The sequence below is a fragment of the Pantherophis guttatus genome, chromosome 3 (assembly GCF_059756535.1).
Source record: "Pantherophis guttatus breed Tessera chromosome 3, ASM5975653v1, whole genome shotgun sequence".
NCBI lineage: Eukaryota > Metazoa > Chordata > Lepidosauria > Squamata > Colubridae > Pantherophis > Pantherophis guttatus.
The window spans coordinates 38,983,574-39,000,881 of NC_142065.1; the positions used below are offsets into that span (position 1 = coordinate 38,983,574).

At 37.7% G+C, this 17,308-nt stretch overlaps 1 protein-coding gene across 1 annotated transcript; it reads left to right on the top strand.

Moving 5' to 3' along the window:
* The first annotated feature begins 2,765 nt into the window (after positions 1-2,765).
* BCAS2 (BCAS2 pre-mRNA processing factor) lies at positions 2,766-12,275 on the top strand. Its single transcript, XM_034414260.3, has 7 exons — positions 2,766-3,095; positions 3,191-3,283; positions 4,936-5,006; positions 5,677-5,838; positions 7,198-7,248; positions 10,725-10,805; positions 11,518-12,275. Exons 1-7 carry the CDS (start codon positions 3,003-3,005, stop codon positions 11,642-11,644), a joined length of 678 nt encoding a protein of 225 aa, XP_034270151.1. The 5' UTR covers positions 2,766-3,002; the 3' UTR covers positions 11,645-12,275.
* Positions 12,276-17,308: the final 5,033 nt, after the last annotated feature.

Sequence of the window (17,308 nt, forward strand, 5' to 3'; positions counted from 1 at the left end):
TCTTTGTTTTATCTGATGGAGTTGTATGGCCACTGTCCAGTATATGTCTAGTTTTCCTTCACTTCTTGCTCAACCCATAAAACCAGGCAGAACACAACAATGGCTTCACTATAAGTTGAATATAAAAACCTATTAAAGTTTTTAATGAGTTTGATAGCTACAGATTGTGCAGAATGTGACCTATCTCATGAATACTATTGCTTGACAGAAATGCATTAAACCAACATAGTTAGAACTTGCTGTAAATTTATGGACATAATTCAAGATAATTGTAGAGAGCAAGGAAGGTGGTCCTGATATGCAGGTGCTATTGCCTAGGCAAAAGGAACTGAGGCATTTTCTGTTTAAGTCCAGAATGTCCAGATAATATTCAGAAGTGACACAGGCAGTCACTTCTCCCATTTACTGAATAAGAAGGGGGTTGTGGTACAGTGTAATTAGACTTGCAAGATACTGCTGTTATAGCCAATCTCAATAAAAATACTTTTAGCCTGCCTGGAAATTTATTTCATGGTCTACTCTGCATAGTAGTGCTGCCAGTGATTGAAGATAATCACATGCCATCAAGTCAGAGTTGGTTCTTAGTGACCACATATGTAAGATTTTATCCAGGAGGATCTGCCTTTAGTTTGGTCTTTTGAATCTTTCAGTGGTGTACCCATTGTTAGTGTACATCCAGTTTGCTCCTGCTGTTTTTGATATATACTCTCCAGCATCTTGAATATCCTTTCCAAGGCTTCATGATTACTCTACCAAGTGCTAGTCTATGGTATACTTACTGACTGAATGTTCCTTTACTATTGATACTTTCTACCTTAACTATCTACCACTTCAATATATTTACTGTGTATTGTAAGGCTGGTTGCTGTACCTATTGTCATTATTTCTTTATTTAATTTTAGTTCCATTTTTTCACTGTGCTCTTTGACTTTTTTTAGCAGATTAGAGTAGTACAGCACAAATTATTGATGTTTCCTCCAGTTTTAAAGCCATGTCCTTTTCCAATCCTGTTTCACTTTATATTCAGCATATAGTTAAATAAATAGAGTGTGTACAATCTTATCTCACATCCTTGCCAACCTGGAATCAATCTGCTTTACCATGTTCTGTCCATACTGTGACTTCCTGATCTGCCTGTAGTTTCACAAAAGAACAATGTGATATTCTGGGATTCCCATTTTTCTAGGTGCATTTCACAACCTGATATGGTCAACTCAAATGCCTTGTTATGGGTAAAATAGGAGAAGGAAGCAGTATTGGGTATGCTTACCTTCTTGAGTTATTTATAAAATAATAAAGATGGAATACAAATGGATATAATCAATGAAGCGTGCTCTTTTTTCTTATTCCTCAGCTTTTTCTTAGTAGCATGCTGAGTGTCATCTGACCTGAAGGGACCATCATCTGGCACTGTATTGTCAATAATTTTATATTTTCTATCCATGTGACTTTCTCGATAAAAAATACAGGAATAGTTTACCATTGCCTTCTCACTAAAGTGATAATCTGCCTCCAGCATTTTCATATATCGTGCTGTTCCATATATATGTGAGCTGGGGTGGCGCAGTGGTTAGAGTACAGTACTGCAGGCTACTTCTGCTGATCACCCGCTGCCAGCAGCTTGGCAGATCAAATCTCAACAGGCTCAAGGCTGACTCAACCTTCCATCCTTCCTTGGTCGGTAAATTGAGGACCCAGATTGTTGGGGGCAATATGCTGACTCTGTAAACCGCTTACAGAGGGCTGTAAAGCACTATGAAGTGGTATATAAGTCTAAGTGCTATTGCTATTGCTACGTACCTGCTTGCTTTAGATGGGCACCTTAACATCTTGGGTGACGTTGCTGGGACATACACTCTTGGCATATACTGCTAGCTTTCTTTACTCATTTCTATGAAGAACATTTCCTTCATATGATGATGCAGTGCAATAAGTGTCGGGAGGGATAATTTAAGCTATTGTAAAAATATTTTAAATTCTCAATATTAAAAAGACAAGATCATACAGGGGGTTCCTACCATAGAGTTATTTTATAACCAATTTCGTTGTATATTATCATGTACAATGACCAGAAAGACTATACTATTAACACCATAGTATTATTTTACATTAATACTGTAACATTGTTTATATTATTCTACAATAGTAATTATAGTATATACAATAATACTATGATAGCAAGTTTCTAAATGTGAATCAGACTTTTGATTTGTAAAACAAGCAGGGGGGCAGCTTGGAGGCTTTTGGCACTTTAATGATTTAAGACATAGAGCAAAACATTCTTATTTAAGTACAGGACAAGCCATAAACGGAATGCAAACATGTTAAGCCAATTTAATACCCAATATCTTCGCCCCCCACTCCCCGTTTTCTTTTTCAAGCTGGCTGGGGAATCCTGGGTGTTGGAAGTCCACATATCTTAAAGTTGCCAAGTTTGAAAAACATTGCTATAGATGACAAGGGACATGATTATTTTGACATTAGCTCAGTAAGGAATATCTCATCTTTTTTTAGCAGTGGACTACGTAATGTACTTTTTGTCTACATTTGTGACGAATCCAGGATCTATAGCCCATCCTGGAAGCGTGCAAAGTAAGATACGTGCTTCCTCAAGCTCCTTATTGAGTTTTATGCTTTTCAGACCTGTTGGACAGCAAAAGCCCGAATATTTTTGCCAAGCTACAGTAGTGCGCAAGTGCAAGACCTGGAGTCCAATCATCTGAACAGCATGAGCTAAGGGAGGGGCGATCGAGCAGCTCCGTGGTGTCCGTAACGATGCGAAGGTACCGATTGGCTGGACGATTTCCAGGGCCTCAAAACTTGCCAAGTTGAAGACTTCAACTCCCAGAATTCTTCAGCCAGCCATTCCGAGGGTAAAATTTAGGCCGAGGAGCCAAGGCTGAAGTGTACATCCGCGCAGGCGCTGAAAGAGGAGGCGAGGCCTAAACGGAGCTTTGTCGCGGGGCAACTGAGAAGCGGAAAGGGCTCGTGCGCGGTCCAGTATGGCCGGCCCGGGCTTAGTGGCGGGCGAAGTCGCTGTAGATGCGTTGCCCTACTTCGACCAGGGCTATGAAGCGCCGGGCGTCCGAGAAGCGGTAAGAGTGGCGCGTCGGGAAAGGCGAGAGGCGGGCCGGGGTCCAGTTGCGCCTGTCGGAGGAGCTAAGCTAGTCGCTGTCCGCTTTTCTCTCAGGCCGCGGCGCTGGTGGAGGAGGAGACGCGGCGCTACAGACCCACCAAGAACTACCTGAGCTACCTGGCGACGCCGGACTACAGCACTTTCGAGGTGAGCGCCACCCGTGTTTCGCGTGGGATCGGGCTCCGATCGAAGCCGGGACGCCCTTTCTGTCACCGCGTTGCTCCCGCCGTTCAGGAAGTGTAACGACGGCTCCCTAGTTCGATCCAACGGAGTTACGCGTGAATTATGGGAGTGGGAGTCCAGCCCATTACGGGAACACTGAATTGAGGAAAGGCCTCTTCTTGAAACCGTTTAAGAGTCTAAATTTTAGACATTCCGGAACACGAGCGCACAGAAGATACTGGCCGGGGTGGGGGGAGTGGGTGAAATATGCTTGATTGACTTGTGTTTATTGACACTTTCCCTGATGCAGGTTTGCTATTTAGAAATAGGAGTAGTTTTGATCTTGCCCACAATTCTTGTTCTTTCTTTCTTTCTTTCTTTCTTTCTTTCTTTCTTTCTTTCTTTCTTTCTTTCTTTCTTTCTTTCTTTCTTTCTTTCTTTCTTTCTTTCTTTCTTTCTTTCTTTCTTCTTTCCTTCCTTCCTTCCTTCTTTCCTTCTTTCCTTCCTTTCTTCTTTTCCTTTCCCTTTCCTTTCTTCCTTACAAAAATTTCTGATAAAAACAGATTTTGTAGGCATGGTGAGTGGGTAAGAAAGGGACAGTAGTACTACTGTCAAACATAATATACTCTGCAGAAATGGTTGCGAGTAGAATAAATGTAATATTACCTTTCTTCCGTTGCAACTACAAAGGGCAGTTTTCAAAGTTTCTCCTTATTTGTGTGGATGTGTTCTGTGTGCAATATCTGTAGTGCTTTAAAAAGAAAATTTCCATTAGCAATAGAGTGGACCAGATGGAATGGGATGGAATGACCCTATCAACATCATCAAGATTGTGCTGCAGAAATTGAACGCTTCTAATTTCTAAATATCTTACCAAAAAAATCCCCATAACAGATCCATTTGCAATGTTAAACTGTAACCTAGAATATGTGGACAGACTCCGAACCAATTTAGACATTTCAGAAAATTGGAAAAAAAAAAATTGGAATTGCCACATTTATTCTCAATTGCAGTATCACTTTCATAGACTGGAATAAGTATGTGTCATATATCTGAAATGGACTTTTGACTCACAAAAACTGTTAGTAATGGTTTAGTAATAGTAAATTCTACTTTGTCCCCTAAAATTTACTTTCTGGCAAATTGTAGAGGATTATAATCTGCATTGATTCATCAGATGTTTTGTCTCTTGCTAAGAATTATATTTTCTAGTTCAAATAATAGACTTCAGGCCAATAATTTGTGAAGTGCATGTTGGCAAATTAGCATTTCTTTCACAGGGTTTTAATTTTAGGGTATTTCTCCATAGATAATATTGCTGTTTGGTTTGTATTCATCTGGTTAGTTATGAATGGATAATTCACTCTGCATCAAATTTAAAACTTCGGTTGCAGAGATAAATGTATAAATGACATCCTCCAATTCTAATTAAGGAAAAATAATTCCACAAATCTATATTTCTGAATATGATGATCAATGTATTGCCCAAGAAGTGGTAAAGTTTATAATCCAAAACCTCTAAAAGATAATGCGGTAAGACTGCTATACATGTATGTCTGTTGATAATGTGTTGATTATAATCTTTTGCTGCCTGCTTTTTTTGGATATAACTAATTTATCTTTAATTTGATTCATAGACTGAAATAATGAGAAATGAGTTTGAACGCCTAGCAGCCCGACAGCCCATAGAATTACTGAGCATGAAAAGGTAAGGCTAGCTATATGTAGGTACAGTGTCTGCATCTATGCTAGGGCAAAGCGTAGAACTAAAATTTGGGGGCATGTTTTGAATTTTTAAAAGCTAACATTTTACTTCTTGCCTCATGACAAGCAAGAACTAGGCAGTAGTCAATAATTCTTTTCATCTTAAAAATTAACATAATTGTTTTGGGAGTTACAAATCATTAATATATGAAAAAAGATGGACATATATTTTACAAATATTGACCTTTGGGGAAAAAAACAGACAATGGGTCATTACTTCTGCTGGTATAAGCCCTGGAATCTTCAGGTATTTAAATTATGTTTAACTAGGGTTTCCTGCCTGAGCAGAGGGTTGGACTGGAAGACCTCCAAGGTCCCTTCCTATTCTGTTCTGTTCTGTTCTGTTCTGTTCTATTCTATTCTATTCTATTCTATTCTATTCTATTCTATTCTATTCTATTCTATTCTATTCTATTCTATTCTATTCTATTCTACTCTACTCTACTCTACTCTACTCTACTCTACTCTACTCTACTCTACTCTACTCTACTCTACTCTCTACACTCCCCTTACAAAACTGATACATTTATAAGTTTAAATCTTCAAAATAATGGGTTATCTATCAGTTATACTCTAATGAGATACAATGGTTTTTCCTCTCATTTTCATTACAGATATGAGCTACCTGCACCCTCCTCTGGGCAGAAGAATGATATTACAGCATGGCAGGAATGTGTTAATAACTCAATGGCTCAACTGGAACACCAAGCAGTTCGAATTGAAAATTTGGAGTTGATGTCGCAGTATGGCTGCAATGGCTGGAAAGTATATAATGAGTAAGCTGTTTGTTATAGCCTTAGTCATTCTTTGAAAAGGGTTATCTGCAAGACTTGGTATTTCATTTCCATTTGGGGGAGGCTTTATTTTTTTTTTGGTAGTAAAAGAATGCTGTCAAGAGACTTAATTGGTAAATTAAATTTGATATGCAGTCACCACATAGCTACAGGTAGTTCTTGTTTAGCGACTGCCTCTTTTAGTTACCTTGTGCAGTTAACAGGGGCAATGAAAAAGTAACTTTATGATCAAATCTTGCCTTTATGACCTTTTCAGGTCAGTAAAGCAAAGGTAAAATGAAATAAGGTCGTAATGTCTGATTCCAGTTTTGATCACCAACTGAGGATTATCTATTCTGCTATTTGCTTTCTAATGGAATGGGAAACACAAATTTTCTGTTAAGGCTGAAACCTCATAAAAGTTGTCCTTGACTTATGACCACAATTGAGCCCAGAATTTATGTTGCTAAGGGAGACATTTGATAACTGAGTTTTGCCCCATTTTACAACCTTTCTTGCCATACTTGTTAAGTGAATCACTGCAGTTGTTAAGTTAGTAACATGGTTGAATCTGGCTTCTTCATTGACTTTGCTTGTCAGAAGGTCGCAGAAGGGGATCATATGGTCCCCGGACACGGCAACCATCATAAACATGAGTCAGTTGCCATGGGGATGCTGCAATGGTCCTAAGTGTGAAAAGCAGTCATAAGTCATTTTTTTCAGTGCCATTGTAATTTCCAATAGTGACTAAATGAACTACTGTAAGTTTATGACTGCCTGTACTCATTTCTTTGTATCACACACTGCAGCATATGCAAAATAAGTTTTGTAACTTCCTTTAATAGGTCAGGTGTTTTTACCACTTTAATATTTTTAGTGTCAGGTTTAAAAGATGGCAACATTAACAGCAGTACGTATAAAAAAGATTTGGGAACTAAATTAACATAAGCTCTGTTTGATTATTTTATCCAGGTAAAATACTTTAAATCATAAATATTGAATGTTCAGTTTTAATAAAAATGAGTCCCCAGTCTGGCACTAAGGCTTCCCATGGACCCATAGACACCTTTGTTGGAGCTGCGATCTTCTTGATAAGCATTTGTACCACTGCAATGTAACAAAACCTACTACTTTACTTAAACACCATAAGTTTGTATTTGCAAAAGGGCCTATGCTGTTCCATATAGCAGGGGCTATAAACCTTACCATAATACTACTATTCCATAGTAGATCCTTTTCCTGTTGGCCCCATCTTCAGATGACGAAGTCTGGTACTTTGAATTATTGTGAAATAATACTTCATTATTTTTCCTTTTTATATTTGAATAATATAATGAATTTGTATTTTTGTCTGCTAATTAGACATTTAGTCCACATGATTGAACAGGCACAGAAAGAGCTGCAAAGTTTAAGGTAAGAACTGTTTTTGCTTTCAGTCAGAAGAAATAAGGTTGTGGAATTTGTTTGCATCATTTTTATCCTCATTGGTAAATTAGTTTAAGTTGAGCAAAAATTTTCTTGGCCAGAGATTCCACCAGATTCCCATTTATGTAAGGAATACACATAAATGAAACAATTTATTTACTTATTTTCTATAGCTGCCCATATCATCCTAGTGATTCTGCGAAGTAAAACAAAAATACAAAAATGTATACAGCATCTGAGAAAATTGTCATAATAGTTGTCTGTATAATCAAGAAACAGCACCCATAACACATTAGGAGTCTCGGGGCGGGCACATAGCCAGGTTTTTTAAAACAAACTGAGTCAGGGCCATTTTGGCTTTGAAGGAAGGATGTTCCAAAGGATAGGAACCAGAGCAGACAAAGCATGGTCTCTGCTAGCCATCATTTCTTGGCTGGCAGGACTCACAGCATTGCCCAACCTGCTGTACTGATTTGGATGGATAGAAACTATTGGGAAAAGATTGTCCCTTAGTTAACCTAGTCCCAAGCTATTTAGGGCTTTAAAGGAAACAACTAGAATCTTGAATTGCACCTGGAAATGCCAGTAACCAATGCAGCTCACACAGTAGTGGTGTTACATGTGTTGCATATCCAATATTATTCACTATCCATATCAATTGAAGCTTCAAATGTTCTTCAAGGATAGCCCTATGTAAAGCATGTTGCAATCCAAATGAGAGGTTATAGGTGCAGGGGTGACTGTGAGCAGAGCCTCCTGGTCCAGGAATGGGTACAACTGGTGTACCATCCAAAGGTGTGCAAAGGACCTCCTAGTTACAGCTGTCACCTGCTCTTCAAGCATGAGCTGCCACCTGGTCTTCAAGCATGAGAATTCCCTTCTTGTACATTGGGTCTATCCTGGGCAATAATATTGCCATCGATTAAGTCTTGCTTAAGTTAAGTCAAAGCCCATTGCATCCTATCCAGACCCTGACAGTCTCCAGATACTAGGATAGGATATTCACCACAACACTCGGAGAACCTGGGGTAAAGATATAAAGCTGGAGTCATCCTTATATTTAGGATACCTCACCCCAAACCAACAGATTGCCTCACTCAGTGGCCTCGTATAGATGTTGAATAGAGGAGCAGAACTGAGTCCTGAGGCAGCTGATGAAGTAGAAGCCGTAAATTCTATCTCCCTATCAACCCCGACTGGAAGCAACACCAAAGGAAGGAGGAAAACTAGCACAACACAGGGCCACCCATCCCCAGCTTCCAAAGCCAGTCCAGAAAAATACTATGATTATTAATTGCTACTAAGTGTTCACATAAAGCCAAAATGGATGCACTACCCATTCTGTTCCCACCAGAGGTCATCCATGAGCACTATCAATAAAGTGTCAGTCCTAAACCCTACCCTGAATCCTAACTGAAAAAGATCCAGATAATAATCTTCATCTATAGTCCTTTGAAGTTGTCCTGCGACCACTCTCCACAACCTTCCCTAAAAAGGGAAGGTTGGAAACTGGATGAAAGACATCCATATTAGTTGGATTCAGTGAAGGCCTTTTGAGGATGAGGTGCACCACTGCCTACTTAAAAAGCAGCTGAACCACTCCCTCTCTAGTTAATCACCATCCAGTCATGTGTCCTATCATGCATAGTCTTAGCAATCCAGGAGACATGGATCTAACACTGAAGTGACTGAATGAAAGTCTGCAAGGTTCAACTGGCTCAAAGTCCCCCTAGATAACCATACAAAATCTGGCCCCGAAGCCACCGATTCTGCCTATGTTCCCAAATCCATAACACTACCACTTCTCTGACAGAAAAAAAACAGATCAGGTGCATTATCCCTATTATGTGTTAGGCTCCGGATGACTTGGGTTAGACCCATGGCTGACGTGACCATGAACTCGTGAGCTGTCTCTGACCCCACTCCCAAGAAAAGCAAATTAAAGTCCCCCAAGACCATAAGGAGAAACTTTATCATCAGCCCAACCATAGTGTCAAGAAGCTCAAGCAGGGAGGTTGGTACGCAGCAGGGTGCTGGTACAACTGATCCCTCTTTGATGTCCAACTTAATAAACTGTGTTTCTTGCCCAGCAATCTGAAAAAGGGCCCCAAATATTTTAGACAATCCCTCTCCCTCTCCCCCCCCCCACTCACACACTGGGGTCTTGGCTGGTACAATATCTGGAAATAGGCAGACATATCTCAGGGGACACATACATACCTCCTCTCCCAGCTAGATTTTGGTAATGAATGCCACATTGGCCCTTTCATGCACAAGTAAGTTGTGAGTAAAGGTGGCTTTATAACAGACTAATCTGTTGTTCACTAGCATCAGCTGACAACCCAGAGCCTTGAAAGTCTGCCATCTGCTCAAGAGTGAGCTTGGGGCTGGAGTGTGCAGAACATAATATACCTGTGGCTTGGATCTGTGAGTGGCCCACTTCCCACCTCCCACCTCCCATCATATTTTCTCCTCCCATCATTACTGGAATCTTACAACCTGTCTTGATGAATAAATAGTCCTCATCCATTCTCTGGTAGTCCCATCTATTTCATTCCACAGGCCACTCTGCTGATAGAGCTACTTCTTCATTGGTGCCAGCTCCTTTCCAATGCTGCATCAACAGTCTCTGCCAAATACCTGGAATGTTTCCCTTGCAAAGCAAGCAATCTGTAGATTTGGCAGTCAGCAATCCACTTGCCAGCAACACCGGCTCCAATCCAGCCACCATTGCTGCTGGATCCAATCCCCTATGACCAGCTTTCCAACTCCAAACAAAGCAAATGGCCTTCTGTCCCTCCAGACAACTCTGTTTCAGGTCGCATAAGATATAAGTCGTACGGGTCAGAGAGTAAACCAGTCCTGTTCTCTGCTTGGGTGACGATCTCAAACGGCTCTACCACAACTTAAAAACAGCAAACCTCCAACCTTTATAACATATTAAAAATCATCTAGCAACAGCACCCATTCAGTTCATATGTATGACTTCCACGAGTTAGATTTTGAAACTCCTTTCTTAATGGGTAAAAGTTTGTTTGCAGTGTATTTAAAGTTGATGGAAAATACTATACTTTCATTTATTAGGATATAAATAATAAATAGAATTTATAAATATTTAAAATAATTTATATAAAATTAAAATAAATCTTAGGTGCTCTGCATCAGGGTTGATACAATAGGGATCTTCATTCTGTTGTAATTCAGAGGCATAGCTACACAACGATAGTCCAGAATTATTGCCATGCTCTTCTGGTTAACACATCTAGAATCTAAAACTATTCTGCTTTTCTCACTGTGAGCATTGTGAGATGCTCCAAGTGTATCCGGTGAGCTGTTTCATTTTTATGATGTCATTTTAAAGACCTGTGTTATGAGTGTTTGTAATTCTAAGGATTATTATCTTCAGGTATTGGGCTGCAGAATAAATTACTATATAATTCATTATTCCATTTTCTTTCTTCCAGAAAACACATCCAAGACCTTAATTGGCAGCGGAAGAACATGCAACTCACAGCTGGTGCTAAACTTCGTGAAATGGAGTCCACGTGAGTAGTTTTTCTCACTAGTATTTCACCTACTTTTAAAACAATTTCTGCAGAACTACTGAAGTAATCTGTTAAAATGTAACTGGGTTTTATAAAATATTTCCATAGAAGTTAGCAATTGCAAGATTTTTTATTTTTCAATAGTCACTTCCTCATATTGGAAAAAAAATATTTAAGATTTTTTTGAAATTCAATATGGAGCATATTATTGGAGCTTAAATGTTTACAAGATAACTTTTCCAAGTTATCTTATGTGTGGCATGCCATGACATAGCATAGTTTATTTGGTTCCATTGGTTATCCAGCCATTATAATTTGTTAAACATGGCTTATTGGCTTAGCATAATTTTTAAATCTGGGCAATTGTGACTTGGTCAACAATTAGTCAACATAATTAAGCAAACAGGAGTTGTAAATCCCTGTTTCTATGTATTAACAATTCTGTGCAGTATTAAGGCAGATGTCTTTTCACATTGTCCCTTATTATCTATATTTTCCTCCCATCAACAGCCATGTTATTTCTGTCATCTCAGGTGAGGCTCTGTTTGTGTTAAGCACATCCTACTAACTACTATGCTATTTTGCACTCCTTTGCTATCTTTCTATTTTATTGACAATATGATATTGCACACCCCTAAGATGAATATTCTTTCTTTCAGCAATAAAACTAGCACATTCATTTATAATGTTTTTTTTCTTTCTTTTTTTCTAGATGGGTGTCCCTTGTCAGTAAAAATTATGAGATTGAACGAACTATTGTGCAGTTGGAAAATGAAATTTCTCAAATTAAGCAACAACATGGAGAGGCAAATAAAGAAAACATTCAGCAAGACTTCTGAGGCTTGCTTTAGTTTATTGTTGCTAATACAGCATTGCCTGAAGTGTGTGCATAAGTGAAGATGATTTCTCTATGTATATAATGATATAGAAGTCGTCACCTGTGTTAAAAGATTCATGAACTTTAGCTTAATAAACTGATTACAAAGTCCAAACCTCTTCAGAAGATGTATTAATTTTTCAGATTTTTAGCATGGACGGATTTATTTTTATGAAGGATTGTATCTTTTTTTTAAAGGAATACAAAAATAAAAAATACCAATGTAAATTGTCTAGCAAGAATAAAGCACTGTAGTTGAAAAATCCTGCGGCAAAATTTATGTTGCCAATGAATGTCAAAATACTTTCAAATGTCACAAAATGGTTAGCAAAATCTAAAAGATGGAATAATTTACTTAGATTTTATATTTGGTCTTAAGCAAAAAAAATAGATTATGTCTGCATTAAATACAAATATGCATAGTGGCAGCAAATACCTTTGTTCTAAGTGTCAAGACAATATATTGGATTAGTACAAATGGTATAATGGGATTTTTAATGTATGATTACTTAGGAGTTGTGGGACATTGGTTATTTAATTTGAAATACAGTTTCATATTTGAAATAAAAATAAAACTTGATTGGTTTTTCATACTTTAGATGCAATGAACAGATTTTGTGTTTGGACTCTATTTAATGGACTAATGAAAATAGAAGTTTGGGTTTCACTGCAAATGATATTATTCATATCAGTTATATATATACATAACTATGTAATGTATAACAATATACACTAAATTATCAGATGGCAAGTGGTCTTTTAAATTAACATTTTGCTGCAAATAATTTTGTGTTATTTATTCAGTTATGGAAATGATGCAAATTGACAAAGAATTTAGATTTACTAAATATTCCCCACAGTACTTAAAAATCGAGACATTTCCTAGCATAGTAACATTAATGGTGAATTATTGATAATGGTAACATGCTCCCAGGTAATTTTAGGACAGAGAAATATAGTAATGGTGCCAGAAGGTGAAATTTTCAGAAGATTGTGTTCAGTTGTATTGTGCTTAATGAATGCAGGTGAATCTTGTGGCAAATCAGGATTTCACTCTCATAACAGTCGTTATCTGTAGGAAAAAGTATCCAAGATGACTACATACATGTGTGGTAGTTTCTTGCTTTAGAATCATAATATACTGTCATAATATATTGTCCCCAGTCTTTGCCTTTAGAGTAATGGTCAGTTGGGATTCATTTGCAGTTTCTGCAGCAGTACAGTAGCTGTTTGTTTACTAAATATGAATAATAATATTGGTTTCAAACTGGAAGTGGAATCAACTCTATGTCAAAGCACTTATTTCTCTTATGGCAGTTTTCTTTATGAATTTTCTTTATCTCCATTCTTCTGACTATGAGATGGAGCACAGGGTACTACAGAAGAAATTATTTCTTCAGAGCTCTTATATAGAAGCATTTCTTTCTTGTTCATTTTTGTCCTTGCTTCTAGGATCTTGCTGATGTTGTATATTTTCATCTATTAAAATCCATTTAGCTACATTAGTAGCTTAATCACCTAACCAGTGCCAAGCCATCTTTTCACAGTTCCTTTTCCAGGGCTTTCTTAAGAGCTTGAGGAATTTTAATTCTCCATCAGCACTGCCTGCGTCAGCAGGAGATCTGGATTTCACTTTCTTAAAGCTAATACTTCCACAATCCAAACCTCAGCCACGGTTCTGCAAGCAGAGGCATAAGTTGCAGATGTTTGTGCACGTGCCATTTAGCACAAAATTAGAAAATCAGGATTAAGTTAGGAAAGAAATGCTACCATACTGCATAGTGAGGTGTGACAATATTGGTTTATTTCCAGTTATGTCCCTGGATCCCAAATGTGTCTTAAGCTTTGTTAGAAAATATGAATGGTGAATAAATGCAGTATAATTAGGAAGTGCACATATCTGCCCAGAAAAAAAAAAATCTATAAACTGGTGGTAATGGAAGCATTCTGTGGAACAGATAGAAAGAGTGGAAAGCGGGCTTCTCATAAGGTGTGCTTTGCAATTGGTCATGATTTGTGAACTGACAAGAACAGAAATTAGGCTGTTGGTTTGAGCTCCGAGCATGGCAATTTGGTTGCAAATGTTTCGTCACCATTGAGGAGATATCATCAGTGCTCATCTGTCAGAACACTGGCCTTTAAATGACTTTTTATGTTATGTAAATTAGCATCAGTGTTGTTTGTTCGGATACTTCTGAGTCATGGTCTGGTTTCGGACTGTTGATTGGTTGGCTGTTGACAGTTCAAGAACAGAAGTACCACACAGCCATTTTGCAAGAATGCAACAGATCAGCCTTAAAATGTTAACACTATTTGATCTACAACATCTAATTAATAAATTGCTTCAAGTACAATAGGAAAATAAGACACCATTGCTGGGCTTCGAATTGATTAATTATAGTACTGCTTTGCCATGAGATTTATTTTGTTCTTTATGGTGCAACCTTCCAGATCCCCTGACAAGCACTCTCTCTTTAATGTTATGAAGGGTGAACAGTCCACAAAGCCAAATGTCATAGCCACTGATATATAACAAGTGAAATAAAAGCTGTTTATGCATTTTTTAAAATCTAAAATAAATATGCTCTAGGTATTTCCACTAAAATATAATAACTGAAATTTTCAACAAGTAAAAAGCTAGAGGATACTTGCATTGATACTAGACATGGGTGTTTGTCATGATTTCAGTTCTACTATCTTAGGGATATTCCAATATCCATAATAAGGTTGTCTAAAATCAGATTCAAGATCCTCACCAGTGGTGAGGATGATCTATTTTGGAGAATGAGATTAGAAAATTAATCTACCTAATAATTATTTTTCCTACACCATTCAAGCAGGGATGCTCAGTCATAGGTTCAGCCTGATATATTGCTACCATTTTAATGCTATGGAATTTTTTCTCTGACATGCAAGACTTTCATTCTTCACCTAATTTCCATTGCTCTTCTCAGTCCTGACAAAAGCCCCAAATAGGGTTGTAAAGGAACCTTTCCAATCTTACAAAGCCAGAGATAACTATTATTTGTGTTTATTTTGTTCAGATGGGCTTGAAAGCACTGCAATGCTCTTTGTTGCATTGAGATGCCATGCTTGGTTGAGGCTTTTCAGTTTCATTCTGGAGTTCAAGGTGAGGATCAAAGTGCTTCCATTTGAGGGTGATATTCAAAATCTATGTTCTATAACTAATATTGCAAAGCTGAAGTTTCTAATTGGCTAATTTAATAGAAGGAATAATTTGAAGGCAACCCTTCAATACCAGATCAGGAAACGGCTATTACAAGAAATGCTGGGACTATACTTCATTTATTTGGCCCATAGCATTAAAATCTTGAAAAAGTTATTTCCTTTTATTTGTTTCTTTAAAACATTTGTATGGCTGTCCATTTTATCCTTGAGTTGTGGTTCACAACTCAAGGATAAAACAGCACATACCATCAATAAAATAAAAACAATACAACAAAAAATGAAAAAGACCTAGCATCACAGGTAATGTTTTCAATGCAACTTCCAAAAAGTTCATCCCATGCTTATTTCTCCTACTTCGTTTTTGAAAAGGGAATGCCCCACTACCTCCTTCACTGCAAATAGTACCATTCCTTCCACAGATGGGTTTAACCATCACTTGGACCCAATCACTCAAGGCACTTCCTGGAGGCTTTAACAACCAGGAGGAACATGGGTGATACCATTGTCCAATCTTGTGTGAGTTGAACCATAAATAAGTTGGATCAAGTCCATGGTTGCTACAGTGGTCATGAAGTCCTGTCTGCTTCTCATTCAAGAGAGTTCCTTTGTACCGTTAGACTAAATACCTAGCCCTATAATCATTAAAGATTGAGGTGAGGGATGTTAGCTGGTTTTTTTGCCTTCTTCCACCTTTTGTTGAAATATTTCTGCAAGGGCTTTTGGAATTCCCTTCTGCAGCAATCTCAGCCAATCCCACCTGGCTGAAAATATATTGCAAGATTATAGAAAATTGAATTTCAGATTGTAAAGTCAGAGAAGACTATACTTCATTTACTGAGATTATTTTTAAAAATTGTCCAAAAGTTGATACACAATCAACTAATGAATGATTGCTTTCCTTTTATCAATGATAAAATTGTAGTATTTGGGGGCATTTTCAAAATTCCCTCTAATTTTCCAACCCTGTCCATTTGCTGGAGACTATTATGAACGAAGTGGCTGATGTATCAATTTGCAGGACAGTTTTTAAACGTCTCAATATAAATAGCAAAGAAATGTATTTTTAGCCTAGTCCACAATTGATCATGTCAGAAACAAGCTTTTGCTCAATATAGCATGTTATTCCTAGGTAAGATATTTCATGGGAAGTTGTAAATTAGAATCAGCATTTGTTTAACTATTGGAGAGGAAAGATACCCCTTATTTCTGTTCTATATTACAGAATATGCATTTTCAGATACTAATTCTTTTTCCCCCTAAGAAGATGAAGCAGAGAAACTTTGCTTCATCTTCTTAGGAAAAAAAAGAATTAGTATCTGTTTTTGGTGAGAATGGAGAATGGAAGGAGGAAGTAGTGCAGAGGGTTATGACTGGCCAACTGACTGCCGGAAGGTTGCAGTACCAGGGCCGTCTTAACAGCAGTATGGCAGAGCAATGTACTGGGGCCCCTATGACAACTACTCACAGGAATAAAAATGTAAATGGTTGATAAAATTAAACATATATTTGCATGTTAGTATTAATTAAAAGTCCAGTAAAATGTAATAAATATGCTGCTGTATTTTTATGATACAAGGTGCATTGAAGAGTTAACATACACAGATTAGTATGGGCCCCCTATGTTCATGGGCCCACGGGAAATGCCCATCAGGCCCATGCGTTAAGACATATCGTGCAGTACACCACTTTGTGGATCTACAAAGACCATCAGAGGTCTACAAAACATTTGAGAATCACTACTGCATTAAAGACATAGTGAGAAAGGGTATACATTGAGGACAAGTGAAGTTCTAAAATGGTTACAAGCATTTGTTTAGTGGCTGTTTGAAGTTACAATGGCACTAAAAAAAATTACAACTGGTCTTTGCGCTTACAACCATTGCAGCATTCCCAGAGTCTCATGATCAAAATTCAAGTGCTCAACAACTGACATATTTACAATAGTTGCAACATCCTGGGTCATCTGAATGTCATCTGCAATCTTTCTAACCAGCTTCTGAAACCATGGCAAAGAGGTCATAAAATCAGGTGTGAATCACTTAATAACCACCTTGCTTAGCAACAGAAATTCTGATCCCAACTGTGATTGTAAGTTGAGGACTCTGAATTAAAGTGAGGTAGGTAAGAGAAGATAGTGCAAAATAATCTCTATTATAATGGTTATGTGGCAAGGAAAAAATATCTTTGAACTGTAGTAGTAGTCCTTTGATGAAGTCCATTATTTTGGTCAATTGTATAAGAATCCACTCTTTAGTCAGTTTTTGAATATAAGCTTGTGCGGAGAGTCAATCAGAAGGAAATAGCTGAACTTTGAGAAATGAACAAAGAAGGTGGAGTATTAACCATTGGAAACTAATTCTGCTTAGTGTTATTAGGAACAGAAATCTGATTTGAATTTTAAGTAAGGATCAGTAACACTTCTAAGCAACTTTTCTTT